General features: G+C 47.2%; 1 protein-coding gene across 2 annotated transcripts in view; it reads left to right on the forward strand.

The window, feature by feature from the left end:
• Positions 1–15,053, forward strand: part of Sgsm2 (small G protein signaling modulator 2) — a 41,039-nt gene that overhangs the window by 283 nt on the left and 25,703 nt on the right. For both annotated transcript variants that reach the window (XM_021176526.3, XM_021176527.3), the window contains exon 2: positions 5,027–5,102. In XM_021176526.3, the coding sequence (XP_021032185.1) occupies positions 5,027–5,102 (76 nt within the window). The remainder of the gene's footprint in view (positions 1–5,026; positions 5,103–15,053) is intronic.

Consider the following 15,053-nt stretch of genomic DNA (forward strand, 5'->3'; position numbering starts at 1 on the left):
GGCAAGGTCTCAAGGGGCTCGCACCCCTCCCGCGCTGGCCCGGGAGCAGAGAGGTGGTGGCACCCACGCGCGCGGCTGCCAGCCCACCGTGCCAGGCGGGGGCGGGGTCCTGGACGGGCCGCGCCCCACGCCCCTCTCTGCGTGTCCTGGGCAGCGCCCTCGGCCTGGGTCAGGCTTGCGCCCTGGGGCTTGTTTGCTCCATCGTGCTCCCGCTCCCCGCCCTGTGACGGCAGCAGCGCGGGGAGACCGCGATCAGGGGAGGGGTGGCGGCAATTGCTGGAGAACCCGAGTTGCCCATTCATTGCGGGTACTGCCCGGGGAGGGGGCGGGGTCCGCACCGGCCTCCTGGAGGCCGCGAGCCACAGTTCCAGGGGCTTCGCCCTCGGGTATCCAACACACCGCCCTCTTGTATTCCCCCGGCAAGTGAGTCGTCGTGGCTAGCCGAGGGTTCGTTGCACACCTCACCGTTTCTCCCTCCACGCCCACCTCCTTACCCAGGAACCCGGGTATTTTTAAGAATGGTTTTTAAGACTCAGATTATTTTTGCCCTTTTGAGGGAAATCCTTCAGAAACAAGAGTTTCTCTCCACTAATTCCCTTTACCTTGACGCTGCTTAGAAGCTCATTTCAATTTCGGGGGGTGGGGGGGTGCTCATATGAATGACTCACCAGCTTGTGAGAGAGCCTGCAGTGTAGATGAGTGAGGCCTCCCTCCTCACCCTGCCTCTGTAGCTGGGTCTACCAGGTGTGAACTATGGAAGGCAAAAAAAACAAAAGAAAACAAAACAAAAAACCTGTCTGCCTGTTCACTGTTTTGTTTCCAGAGCCTGGCACACTGGTAGTCACTCTATTTAATAAATATAGCTGCTGATCGTGGAAACTGAGGTTTGGTGAGAGATAGTCTTGAATAGTCCAGACTTACTTGAGTTTTACTTGTGAACTTGAGTAAAGTTACTTAAACTCAAGTCTTGGTTTCCTAGTTTCTTTTTAAAATGGGATAATACTGTTTCTCTCACATACATAAATGTATCATATTTTTTTCATGCACCCTTGGAGTTTGACGGTGGTTTGAGAAGACTCTGGACTCTCACTTTGCATTAACCCTGACCTGGCTCTTGTGCCCTGTTCCCTTCCTTCTTGACATCATCTTTCCAGCTTGCGTGAACAGCTTCACTGTGCTTTTGCTGTGAAGTGGCCAAGTGATGGTTTCTTAGGCCAGGCGAATAGGAACTATGGGCATGTTGTTACATTATTTAAGACTCAGATTTGATCATTGATTGGGTATGTAAGGAAATACTTTTGAGAACATGATTTTTATTCCCACTATTCAAAGACTCTGTTTCAAGAATGGTTCCTTGGAGCCGGGCGTGGTGGCCCACGTCTTTAATCCTAGCACTTGGGAGGCAGAGGCAGGTGGATTTCTGAGTTCGAGGCCAGCCTGGTCTACAAAGTGAGTTCCAGGACAGCCAGGACTATACAGAGAAACCCTGTCTCAAAAAAAAAAAAAAAAAAAAAGAATGGTTCCTTGGAAAACTGAATTTGTGCTGCAATGATGTATCTGCCTGGCAAAGGCTGACCTGCTCTGAACTCCACCTAGTTCCCCTTTTAGTGCTTGGTTTACAGAAAATGCTATAAGAAGAGACAGTTAAGAACTAGAGGCAAGACTCCTCACAGAGGCCCTCTGGACTAATCCTAAAATCATAACTAGGTCCTCCTCACCTCTCCAGCTGCTTCAGATACATCCTGTTGATCCTTAGCTGTGGGTTCCTGCAAAGACTCCCTGGGAAGTAATCGAGGAAGCTTTTAACAGCTTGGAGTGCAAGAATCGATCCAATCGGATCTTCATTTACCTAACCACTAACCATGAGCCCTTCCTTCCAGCAGGGAGAACCTTCCAGGTCCTTCCTCCCTAGCCCTTAGGTGCTCTGTCACTCTTCATGTTAAGAGATGACCTTGGCCTGGTGTGGTGGTGTATATATTTAATCCCTCTGGGTCCCTACGATACCCAGGCCAACCAGCCTTATATAATGAGACCGACCTTGAAAGTAAATAAATAGGTAATTAGGTGAAAGAAGACAAAAACTGACTGGGAGCCGGGGTGTCATCAGGACACTGCATCCTGTCCAAAGGATGACAGCCAAAGGTTAATGTGGAGCAAATGCCTAACTTCAAAAAATAAAAGAGAAGCCGGGCGTGGTGGCACACGCCTTTGATCCCAGCACTCGGGAGACAGAGGCAGGCGGATTTCTGAGTTCGAGGCCAGCCTGTTCTACAAAGTGAGTGCCAGGACAGCCGGGGCTACACAGAGAAACCCTGTCTCGAAAAACCCAAATAAATAAATAAATAAATAAAAGAGAAAGCACTGGAGAGCCTGCTCTGGCTTCTCTTCCAAGTTTGATTCCCAGAAGTCACATGACAGCTAACAAAGCTCTAGTTCCAAGGGAGCCAATGTGCTTTTCTAGCCTCTGCAGGTATCACATAAATGTCGTGCACAGACATCCATGCAACGAAAATATCCATTCACATAAAATAAAGATAAATAAATCCTTTAAAAGGTAAGGACTGTCTCTGCTCGTGGCTTATTCTGTAGGGTTTTATACTGGGGTTGAGGAAAGCCATCTCTGACTCCCACTGGTAGTATCAGTCTCCTGGCAGATTCCCCCATGGAATCTGGCACAAGTGTTAAGAGCAACTAGAACCTCATTCTGTTGATGGAAATGCAAATTGCTATAGCCACTTGGAGAACACTTTGGCAGTATTACTAGACACTAAAGCAGAATATATGCATCAGAAATTCCTTGCCTACAAATATAAATTTTTGAAAGCCAGCACATATGTTCACCAGAAGATATGTCCAGATGTTCATATGATTCAAAACAACCCCAAGCTGGAAAGGCCCTAAATGCCAGTTAATTGTGGTATTGTCACGCAATTGGGAATGAACAATCTACATTCCCAACAGATACAACAGAAACAAATCTCACAATCAGTCAAGCAAGCAAAAGAAACAACTCACAAAACACCCTGTACTGTTATTCCATTAATTTTTTTTTCTTTTTTTTTTGGTTTTTTGAGACAGGGTTTCTCTGTATAGCCCCGGCTGTCCTGGATCTCACTTTGTAGACCAGGCTGGCCTCGAACTCAGAAATCTGCCTGCCTCTGCCTCCTGAGTGCTGGGATTAAAGGCGTGCACCACCATGCCCGGCTCCATTAATTCTTTTTTAAGTGCAGAACTAACATAAGAACCCAGAGGTTGGGCCTGGCGGCATAGGCTATCCTCTCAGCACCTGAGAAAGCAGACATAAGAGGAATGAATGGGTTATAGAGTAAATTCCAGGTCAGCTTAGGGAATTTAGTAAAATCCTGTCTCAAAAAATAGAAGAGGTCTTGGTGGCTCATGCCTTTGAGCACAGCAATCAAGAGGCAGAGGGAGGCAGATCTCTGAGTTCCAGACTAGCCTTGTCTAGATAGTGAGTTCTAGACCAACCAAGGCTACATTGTGAGACCCTGCCTCAAAACAACGATAACAAAAAGGTCTGAAAAAATAGTTCAGTTTTTTTTTTCTGGCCCAGCATGCACAAGGCCCTTGGTTCAGCTACCACTACAAAAAGAAAAAAGAAAAAAAAAAAAGGGAAAAAAAGATAGTGGGTGCTTGAGTACTCTCAGAAAAAGTGGAGACTGGAGGGGAAGATAATGAAACAAGGTGCTTGGGCAAACAGGTTCTATATTCTATTTCATTTGTTGTTTAAGACAGAGCAGCCCAAAGTAGCCCAAACTAGCCTTGTATTTGCTGTGTAGCCTAGACTGGCCTTGGCCTTGAACTCTTCTTTTAACTTTACTGGGGAGGGGGGGGTGCACATGGTGTGTGTGTGACTGCACATGCTCCTGCGCATACTTCTGTGGGTCCGAGGACATTTTGTAGAGTCTCGTCTCTTTTTCCTCTTTTATTTGGGTTCTGGGAATCGAACTCTGGTCATCAGGCTTGCTCAGAAGAACTTTTACCTGCTGAGTCATCTAGCCAGCCTGGGCCTTGTACTCTTGATCCTCTTGCCTCCATCTCCCAAGACTTGGGATCAGGCATGTGCTACCACATCTGACACTTGTGTAGTTTCCTGCTCTAAAAGGATCCAGTGTGTGAGAACTCACCAAGCCTGTGAGAGGATCACAGAAGCTCTTTTTTATATGATTAAGGAATAATAATAAACAGTAAGAACACCTTTCTTGTGGCCCTAGCGATTAAACCTGGGGACCTTGAATGTCAGTCAAGCACTCAACTGTAGAATGACATCCCCATCCTCTGAGTGGCTTTTGGGGGTTGGGAGTTGAGACGGTCTCACTCTGTAGGTCAGGCTCTGTCACACACTGTGTAGCTCAGGTTAGCCTCTCATTGAAACCCTAAAACATCAGAGTTTTAGGACCTAGCTACAGCATATGAGAGTCGGTGAGACATGGATGGACCACCCCTAACCTCAGAAAAGGAGGGGCCAGTTGTACTGAGACTGTCCTGAAGGAGAGTCTGTCACCAGAAGCCCTTTTCCAGCAGAGTATGGATGAGCAAATACCCTCCATCCTTAGTTTCTAGGCCGGAGGACCCTTTTGTCTGAACTGGACCTTCCACACTGATTGGCTGGTAGGTTTGACATCTCTTAGTTTCATCTCCAAAAAACTTGGGGCAGATGATGCTAAGGAGCATTTGTCTTCCCACCCGACTTCCATCTTTGTCATCTCTGCAAGTATCTAAAAACCAAGGTCAAAACCAAGCTATTTACCTTTCCCTAGACCTGTTCTGTTGCTGAATTTTTTTTTCTTTTGGTGCTAGGAATTGAATCTAGAGCCTTACGTATCCATAACATGCCTGACCACTGAGCTGTACCCTCAAACCCCATGATTAAAAATGCTAAGGAGAAAAATTTAAAATAATAATGCTAGCCCGAGGGTGTAACCCAGTGTCAGAGGGTTTGCCCTGAGTTTGAGCAGTAGCCCAGCAAGAATAAATTAAAATAATGGAGATTCCCATTTATTCACAGGTGAAACAAATCATGGAGGAGGCTGTCACCAGGAAATTCGTGCATGAAGATAGCAGCCACATCATTGCTCTGTGTGGTGAGTAAATGCTTCGCAGTGATGGGTTACAGGCTTGGGATTGAGCGCTTGGTCCCAGGATGCAGAAAAGATGAGTCTGCTGGGCGTGGTGGCGCACTCCTTTAATCCCAGCACTCAGGAGACAGAGGCAGGTGGATTTCTGAGTTCAAGGCCAGCCTGGTCTACAGAGTGAGTTCCAGGACAGCCAGGGCTACACAGAGACACCCTGTCTCAAAAAAACAAAAAAAAAAAAAGAGAAAGGAAGGAAGAAACAAAGAAAAGATGAGTCTCCTGGTGTAGTGTCAAATATGAATGAAAGTCCCAACCAATCCAAACCCTCTTGAAGTCTATGTGAGCCCCACCCCAGACCTACGGAATCAGAGGCTTTAGGTTGCAAGAATCTGTGTATTTTAATATCCTAGTACAACAGTTTCCAAATTTCAGTAGCACCAGAATTCACCTGAAAGTATGTTTAAAACATTTATAGTTGTGTTGTACCTGGTATCCCAAGCCCATGATCCTGGCTATTTAAAAGGCTGAAGCTGGAAGATCATAAGTTCAAGGCTTGTCTTATCAGTGGAGTATCCAGGGTTAGCCTGGACAACTCAGTGAGACCTTGCCTCAAATAAAAAATAAATAAATAAATAAATAAAGAGAGGTGGCTAAAGAGATGGCCCAGCAGTTAAGAAGCCTGGCTGCTCAGCAGGGTGTCCTGGCACTCAGGAGGCAGAGGCAAAGGATCTTTAGGAGTTTGAGGGCAGCCTGGTCTACAGAGCAAATTCCAGAACAGCCAGGGCTCCACAGACAAACCCTGTCTCGAAAAAACAAAACAGAAAATCCTGGCTGCTCTTCCAGAGGACCTGGGTTTGATCCCCATACCTACGTGGTTGCTCACAACAGTCTGTAACATCAGAATCCAGAGGATCCAACACCCTCTTGTGAAGTTTCAGCATCACAGAACAAAACATACCTAGTCCCTGCCAAGGCGTTTCTGGTTCTGGTAGGTCTGGAGTGGCCTGAGACTCTGGATTTCTTCCATGCTCACAGAGGAAGCTTGCGTCCCAGGACGCCATGTTGAGAACCTTGCCTTGAGTGCTTTGGATTTCGGAACTCCCCATCTTCTCTGTCCCTTTCCCTCTGGGGAAGGATTGGCCCTTTGGGATGACTTCCTGTGCTTTTTGGCTGCCACATCTTTCTGTTTGCTCCATTCTCCTAATTACCCATACAGTTGGTTAGAGGCAAAAGAACATGAGCATAGCAAGGAAGAACAGCAGAACCTCATGCTGTGGAACCGGGCTGCATGATGGGGAGGCCCCGACCTTTGCCTTTGTAAGAAAAAGCTAACGACCCCTGAGGTGGGAAGGGCCCCAGAGCCTAGCGTGTGCTAGTAGTCGCACACTCTGAAGAAATGCCTTACATAGTTTTTTTTGTTTTGTTTTGTTTTTACGTTATATTTCGTGTGGTATGTGTATGCACATGGATGGACTATGTGTGGCACCTGTGCTGAGGACAGTTGTTGGGAGTCTGGTGTCTCTTTCCACTGTGTGATCAACCATTGACACTAGGTTGCCAGGCTTGGTATCAAGCCTCTTACTGGTCCTGCTTTTGGCAACAGTGAGACAGAGCTGCCTTTCCCATAGGTTCGGCCACACACCAGCTGGTATTCTCTATGCAGAATACGTGGCAGGGACAAGGTAGACAGTCTCTGCCCCAGAAACATAAATCCATAAATCCTGCTAAGAGGCCGGCAGACAGGAAAAAAAAAAAAAACCCTGAAAAAAGATGTATCATGATAATACGTAATAAAAGATCTATGGAGAGAAAAAAACATTCTAGAGGGAGTTATAGTGGTTGGGAGAGGCAGCCTGTAGGCAGAGGCTGTTTGACACAGGGCTTTGAAAAGTAGCGTTCTATATAATACTTAAATGTTCTCTCTCTCTCTCTCTCTCCCTCCCTCCCTTTACACCCTGTATACCCCCCAACCCCAACTCTCTTTGCCTCTCTCTTCCTCTACCTATCCTTGGCTGGTCTTGAACTCCCTCAGGTTCTTGATTCTCCTGCTTCAGCCTTACACTTACCAGTACCGCAAGCATGCCCCAGCACGCCATGCCCCTCTGTCACTAGTTTGATGTTTCCCCTAGTATGCTCTTTTAAAATTAGAGCAGCGTTCCTGGGCGTGATGGCATGTGCCTTTAACCTAGCACTGGAGAGGAAGAGGCAAGTGCATATCTCAGAGTTTTGAGGCTAGCCTAGTCTACAAGTGACTCCAGAGTTTTGAGGCTAGCCTGGTCTACAAGTGACTCCAGGATAGAGAAACTCTGCCTCGAAAACCAGAAAATAAAAAAGTTAAATAAAATTACAGCAGTGGTCTCCATCTGAAATTTTTGTTGGGATGGAGTTAATGTCTGTAAGCATGGCTAGAGTCTAAGAGCAGAAAATATCCTTGTCTTTTGGGTGTCAAGGCTGAGGCTCGGCTGTCTTTGCAGTCCCATTGTCTGTCTCCCTTTGGGGTGAGTTTCCCCATTCTCTCCTACGATGCCCTGATCCATCCATCTGCAGCCTGCTTTTACCTCTTCTCCTTCTTCATAGAACCCATGCTCTAGGAGAGAAAAAAGAAAAAGCTCCCAGTGTCATTAGCCTAGAAGCATATTAGAATTCTGGCTCCGTGCTAGGCTTTATCGAAGCGCCCAGTGAGGAAAGCTACCAACCGCATAGTGAGAACGGCTTGTGCATGGGTGCTGTGTGTGGGTAGCCAGGGGAGAATGAAAGGAAGAGGGCTGGCAGGAGGCCAGCAGGAGGAGACCGTTGAGTAGTCCACATTCAGGCTCTTGAGGTGAGAAGCACCCGCCTGGGACGCCCGGCCCTCTGGGAGCCATGGATCTCCTGTCGAAAGCTCAGAGCTCTTTCATCAGGGCAGACCGTACTAAAGAAAAACATACTTCCTTCGAGCCATTTCAGTTATTGTAGTAGGCAAAACAAAGCCTTCAAGTGTCCAGGGTTTTAAACAGGGTCCAGGGGCAGGAGGGCTCATGATCTGCTGGTCCTCCGAGGTTCCTAAGAGTCACGAATGCAAACATAAATGCCGAGGGATCAGAGAAAATGTTTGCAAGAGAAACTGCCCAGATGTGAGGCAGCGGTGTCAGGGGCTGAAGTCTGTGTGAAGGGCCAGCCCTGATAGAGTTGCCACAGGAATTCAGGCCCAGGCTTTGCCTGGCCTCCAAGAAGTCTAGGGTTTTGTGTGTATTGGTGTGTTAGCGTTTTTTGTGGGTGTGGTTGTTTGTAGGAGTGGGTGGAGGGCAGAGACCAACCTCAGATCAAGCTGCTCTTCGGGGCCACCCACCTTGTTTGTGGGGGACCAGGTCTCTTCACCAGGACCCAGAGCTTACCGATGAAGCTAGATTGGCTGGCCAGCAGACCCCAGATGGAGCCATCTCCCCAGCTGGATCTGGGCTTCCCTTCCTCTCTCTGTCTTGTATTTTGGAGATCTGTGTGTGCATGCATGCTGGGGGAGGGTGGTTATTTGTTTGTTTTTGAGATAGGCCTTCACTATGGAACCCTAGCTGGCCTGAATCTCACAGGGAAGACTAGCCTCAAACTGACTAATTCTCTTCCGGCTTCTGCCTCTCGAGTGCTGGAAGTAATTGCATGGACCACCACAACCATCATATTTTAGTGACTTGTTATGAAATTCACATCAGCAACCCAGATTCCATATTTTAAAATCAAGCATCCTGAGCTGGCATGATGACTCAGTCTTGCCATGTAAAGCTGATCTGCGTTCAGCCGTCAGAACCTGGTGGAAGGGGAGAAGTGACTACAGTGTGTGACATGCATGTGCTCACGCTCAAACGTCACATATACATAAAATAATAGATAAAGTGTGACCTATGAAAAACGAAATTCAACATTCTGAGACTACAACACAGAGATACACTAGTTGGATACATGCTGAAAGTAAGAAATTACTAGAAATCCTTGTTTTCTGTAATTCAATGGTTGTGTCTCTGTAAGAGCAGAAAACCTTGTACAGTACAAACAAGGAGGTTCATAACACACAGGAATCGTAGATCTGAAGTTCAGTACCACAGGCAGCATGGCTGGTATGGTATGGTGTGTGCACAAGGCTGTTCAGAACCAAAGCGGTGGTGGAATGGCGGCTGCAGCACCCCTGAATGCCACCAGAAACAACCAGGATTCCTTATATGCTTGGTTGTATTTGTGTGTGTGTGTGTGTGTGTGTATGTGTGTGTATGTGTGTGTGTATGAAGATGGATGGAGGGATGGAGGCATTTACTAGAGTGACTACTGGCTGTGTCCAACAATAGCTGTCTATTAGCAGAAAGCCCAAGAGCCTAGTAGGTCCATGGGGCTGGATATCTCAACTGATCTTCAGAATCCCAAAGAAGCAGGCTCCAGTGTCAGTGAAGGACTGGACTTGCCAGGGACACTAAGATTAGGCAGGCAAAGAGCAAAAGCTTTCTTCTTCCATGCCCTCTATAGAGCCACCAGAAGGTGTGGCTCAGATTAAAGGTGGATCTTCCTACCTCTGAAGGTCTAGACTAAACATCAGTCTTCCAGCCAGGTGGTGGTGGGCCTGCTGTACAGAATGTACAGAATGAGTTCCAGGTCAGCTAAGGCTACACAGAGAAACCCTGTCTATAAACACCAATGTGGACAAGCCTTTAATTCCAGCACTTGGGAGGCAGAGGCAGGCGGATTTCTGAGTTTGAGGCCAGCCTGGTCTACAGAGTGAGTTCCAGGATAGCCAGGGCTACACAGAGAAACCCTGGCTCGAAAAAACAAAAAAACAAAACAAAGCAAAACAAACAAACAAAAAAAGGATGTGTGAAGCAAATGCAAACCCCAGCATCTACCCAGGTGGAGGTGGGGACACCAGAAATATAGAGGTTTGGAGTCCAGTCTGGGCTACATGGGCCCTGTCTCAAAACCAGCTTCCTTGTGAGGGCAACCCTGGAAGCTAGGGAAGGGTCTGGTCCAGGTGCTGTCTTGCTCCTCGATACCTCTGTACCCTGTACCAGAGCATCAGTCCCTCTGAGATGTCATCCATGAAGCTTGGAGGACAGACTCAAAACCACCATCACAGGAAAAAAGAAAACCTTTGACATCCCCTTTTAGTCTTCCAGGTTTTGTCAGGAAGGACCATAGTATGATCCTTATTTGGTGGTTTCCTGGAGGTGGGGTAGGGGGTTGTGTGGTTAGGGTACTGAGAACTACAGATGTCAGCGCTCTGTCCCTGAGCTAGTTAAGAGCATTGGCTGCTCTCTCTCTCTCTCTCTCTCTCTCTCTCTTCTTTTTAGATTTATTTATTTATTTATTCATTTATTTTATATGAATACACTACAGCTGTGTTCAGACACACCAGAGAGGGCTTTGGATCTCATTACAGATGGTTGTGAGCCACCATGTGGTTGCTAGGAATTGAGCTCAGGACCTCTGGGAGAGCAGTCAGTGTGCTCTTAACCACTGAGCCATCTCTCTAGCTCCCAAGCATTGGCTGCTCTTGTAGTTTGATTCCCAACAGCCACATCAGGTCAGGTGGTTCACAAACCACGTGTAGCTCCAGTTCCAAGGGATCCAACCCCCTCTTCTGGCCTGTCACATGCACATGTTCAGATGCGTGCACACACATATGCATAATCTTTTTAAAAAGAAGGGGTATGGAGATGGCTCCACAGGTAAAAACACTTGCCACTCAAGGATATGAGTTCAATCCCCAGGAAAGGGGTGAGAAAATGGGCTTACAAGGCTGTCCTCTGACCTTCATACAGGCTTGCGCGCACAACACACACACATTTAATTTAATTTTTTTAAAAAAGAGTTTAAAGCCTGACTGGAAAATGGCTTAGTGGGTAAAACTGCTCACTGCCAAACCTTATGACCTAAGTTCTATCCCTAGAACACACATGGTCGAAGGAAATGACCACCTCCACTGCCCCTGGACCCACATGGTAGATTGTACATGTGCACGTTAGTATACATGCATGTTCACACACACACACACACACTAAATAAGTGATTTAAAACATTTTAAAGCCAGGTGGTTGTGGCACATGCCTTTAGTCCCAGCACTCAGGAGATAGAGGCAGGCAGGCTTCTCTGAGTTCAAGGCCAGCCTGGTCTACAGAGAGAATTCTAGGACAGCTATGGTTACACAGAGAGACCCCATCTCAAACAAACAAAAGACTTCCTGCTGGGCTGGAGCTCAGAGTATACTTGCTTAGCATGTCTGAGCTTCTGGGTCCAATCTCTAGTTGAAACAAATAACGCTTTGTATTTGTATTTTCTCTGTGGCTTTGCCAACATTTCTTCCACCTCCCAGCCTTTACCCCCATTGATTGGTATCTCCTGCCACCTCCTTCCATGGTGGGAGGAAGATGCTCGTAGTATGTATAAACAGAGCACTCAGAGTCAGCAGCAAATAGCAAGTTATCTCAAGCTGTGCCCTGAACCTCGATCTGAAATAATAATGTGCTTATATGCATAGTTCTTCTCTTACCATCAACTGATTTGAGGTCATTGAAGCACCAACCCTTGAAACTATGTTTCTCTGAACGTGACCTCCCTCTACAACAGTATCTTTCTAGTTGAGTACTAAAATTTAAAAAAACAAACAAACAAGGCCCCACTGAGTATCCATGGCTGACCTGAAACTCAATATATAGACTAGGCTAACTTTAAAGTCAGAGATCTGCCTGCTTCTGCCTGGAATAAAAGGTGTGCATGGCCCTAGAGTTGTTTCTGTTTTTTTCTGGTGTGGTGTGTGTGTGTGTGTATGTCTGTTGTCTGTGTGTCTGTGTAGCTGGGAGTTGAACCTTGATCTTGAGGCAGGTTAGACAAGCATCTACCTCAGAGCTCTACCCTCAGCCCTGTGGATCTTACTTAACCTTAGGTGGTTGAGAGAGCATTTTGTCTTTGAAGAGCAGGTCTCACACCAGCTGCATTGTGGGTGGGGCCGGGCCAGCCTGTCTTCTCAATCAGCTGCTTTCCTAGGCCAAACTGAGGGTTGCTTGAGACTGAGGCTGAGTGGTAATGGGAAGTGGGGGTGGAGCCTGGAACTGGGAATAACATGGGGCTTTATTAGCCAGCTCCCTGTTGCTAAGCAGCTGTCATTAGCCAGTTAGGTCTCCCCTGCCGTGAGTGAGCTCCTTCGGGGAATGGCAAAGAGATACTAATAAGCCGGGAGAGCAGCAGGTGCTGCAGGAGGTTGCATCCCACCTGGGATAGATACTGCAGCCAGAGATGCTTCTGCACGTTTTGTGATTCAGACTCCAGGCGGTTGCTAGCTAGCCTGACTCTTTTCAGCAAAAGGGACTCTTTCCCTCCTGCATCCAATGAATAGCTTATTCTCAGACTGTCTTTTGCTTTCCATCCAGAAATGAACAAGTCAAGTAGCTCTTCAGCTATGGTAAGGAAGGAAGGCAGATGTCCAAAGCAACTGGTTTCTTTCCTCCTGTGCTAGAACTTAGCCAAGGTCATGTGGTTTGGTCCAGTGATGAGTTTTTGGAGTCAGACGGACCAAGGTTTGCATGCTGTTCATGTCTAACTCATAGCCAGTTAGTTGTTTATTTTCTTCTCTGAGCCTGCCCCCAGAAGATAAATTCCAGCACTTGGAAGAGCTCCTCGGGGTTAGGGGTGGGTGGTTAGCTCAGTGATCAGGCTCTGGAGATAAAAAACTCAAAAAGAGCCATGTAAGCAAAGCATGTAACGTGGTGTCCAGGGACACCTTGTTCTTGAACCATCTCTGGAAACCTTCCTCAGAAATAATTCAGGGTTCCTAATTAGTCCATGTTCTGGGAACCTGGGGAAATCTGAAATCTGGGGACACAATCGGGAAGGAAATGAATCATATCGAGTTATTGATATTAGGGTTGGACATTATGATACACTTATAATCCTAGCACCCAGATTGGGGAGGTATAAATAAGAGAACTACTGTAAATTTGAGGCCATCCTGGTCAACATGAGTTCTAGGTTAGCCAAAGTAATATAGCAAGACTTTGGTTCCAAAAAAGGGGGAAAAAGTTGTTATTGTTGTTCAGTAAAGATATGTATATTTGGTCAAGAGTCTAAAAGTTACCTCAAATAATCCAAAAATAAAGCTGGTCGTGGTGGCTCACATCTTTAATCCCAGCACTCAGGAGGCAGAGGCAGATGGATCTCTCTGAGTTCAAAGCCAGCCTGGTCCACAGAGTGAATTCTAGGACAGCTAAATAGGATAACACAGAGAACCCTTATCTCAATCAATCAATTAAAAAAAAAACCTATCTTAATAAATAAAAACTAGTTACATGTGGTTTAGCTGAAATAAAATTCGACTGATACCTGTTAGCTATTTTAAATTGAGCAGTGGGTCTATGGGATATCCTTACTTTTGTGTATGTTTGAAATCTCCCTCAACCAAATGAATTTTAAGGAGAATGATAATCTGGGATATGCAGCTCAGGGGCTGTCTTGATCCAAAGTTTGTGCTACAGAGATTGGTTGCTGGCCTCTGGGGTCTACCGAGGAATGGAGTCTAGAGGAACAGGGACATTGTAGAGTGTCACAGCCACAGCCATCTGACAGGGCACATGGTGACCAAAGACTCCAGGAGATAGTGGCACTCTTGCCACTGCGGAAATGTGGTCAGCCCTTGCACAGAGGAAGGCTGTGTCTCTTGTCACTGGGAAGCCACATTGTCCCTTTAGGGCAAGGCAAATGAGCACCTGTGACCTGGTTCTCATTTCTCACCTCTATTCCAGAAAGCCAGACCAATTCTTTCTCCTCCTCATCAAATCTATAGGGGAATGTTGTTGTCTTTTCTCTCTCTCTCTCTCTCTCTCTCTCTCTCTCTCTCTCTCTCTCTCTCTCTCTCTCTCTCTTTGGAATGTTGTTGTCTTATCTGGGGAGTTGAGCAAAGCTGAGGGCCCCAGAGTTGAGGTAAAGTCAGTATCGCCTTGTAAGATGAGAGAACATGTGTCCCAAACAGAGTGACGATGTTCACCGTGAGTGCAGGCTGTCATTACCAAACCCAGGGCAGAAATGGGCAATCAGAGATTTGAGGTGTGGAAAGAGAGGGAGCTGGGGGAAGAGAGGCCCGTGGTGCCTGAGGGAAGCCTTTCTGCTGCTCCTGCTCCACCTGCAGCAAAGCTCCAACTTGTGGCAGTTTCAGAGTTCCACTGGGAGCTTCCTTCTCCCCTCCCCTCCCCTGCCAGCCAGCCAGCTCCTCCTGTCTCTACTGTCACCAGCCTGGACCAGTACAGCAAAACTCTGCTCTGGGTGTTGCCCCCACAGCTCCAGGACCAGGTTGTGGATGACTGCTCCACCCACACTCTCCTCCCTCAGGTTCTCCATGGCAACTACAACCCAACTCCCCCACTGCACAGATGGCATTGGGGAGAAAGGTGAAACTGAGCCAGAGGTGGTATGCCTGCTTCTCTCCACGCTTACCTTCCTCCCGTCCTCAACTCCTCTTGGTCCTTAGGCCAGCTTCCTGCGGTGCTGTGCTAATTGTGAGTGCTGGATCCCTCTCCTAGCACAACTGGGTAGCCCTCTGAAGGCCATTTAGTAAGTGCCACAGTTGCCAGGACTTTTAACTGCTGAGCACAGATGGAAATACAAATGTGTGTGTGCCTGAGTCACAAGGTGGACCCATCTCATTGACCTTCCTGACGTCTTCCCTGTTTCTGAGGGCCCTTCCCAACCACTGTATTAGCTTCGGTCCAGTTTTGTGAGTGCCTGAGACTCAGGCTTGTCATACCACGTAGAACTGTTTCTCTGCCAGGCTCAGGTTACCTGCTGCAGATCTTAGCAGGTACTGGCTAAGTGTAAGGAAGGAAACCATTTGCTGCAGGAGCTGGGGAGTGAGTGGGTAGGTGCTACAGACAGAGTAAGCATCTGGGGTTGATTCTCCCCCAGACTGGAGAGGGTCTCCAGCATCACCTCACACTGGGAACCCTTGGTGGTCACCTA

The sequence above is a fragment of the Mus caroli genome, unplaced genomic scaffold (genome assembly GCF_978045245.1).
Source record: "Mus caroli unplaced genomic scaffold, Mus_caroli_1 scaffold_13, whole genome shotgun sequence".
NCBI classification, from domain to species: domain Eukaryota; kingdom Metazoa; phylum Chordata; class Mammalia; order Rodentia; family Muridae; genus Mus; species Mus caroli.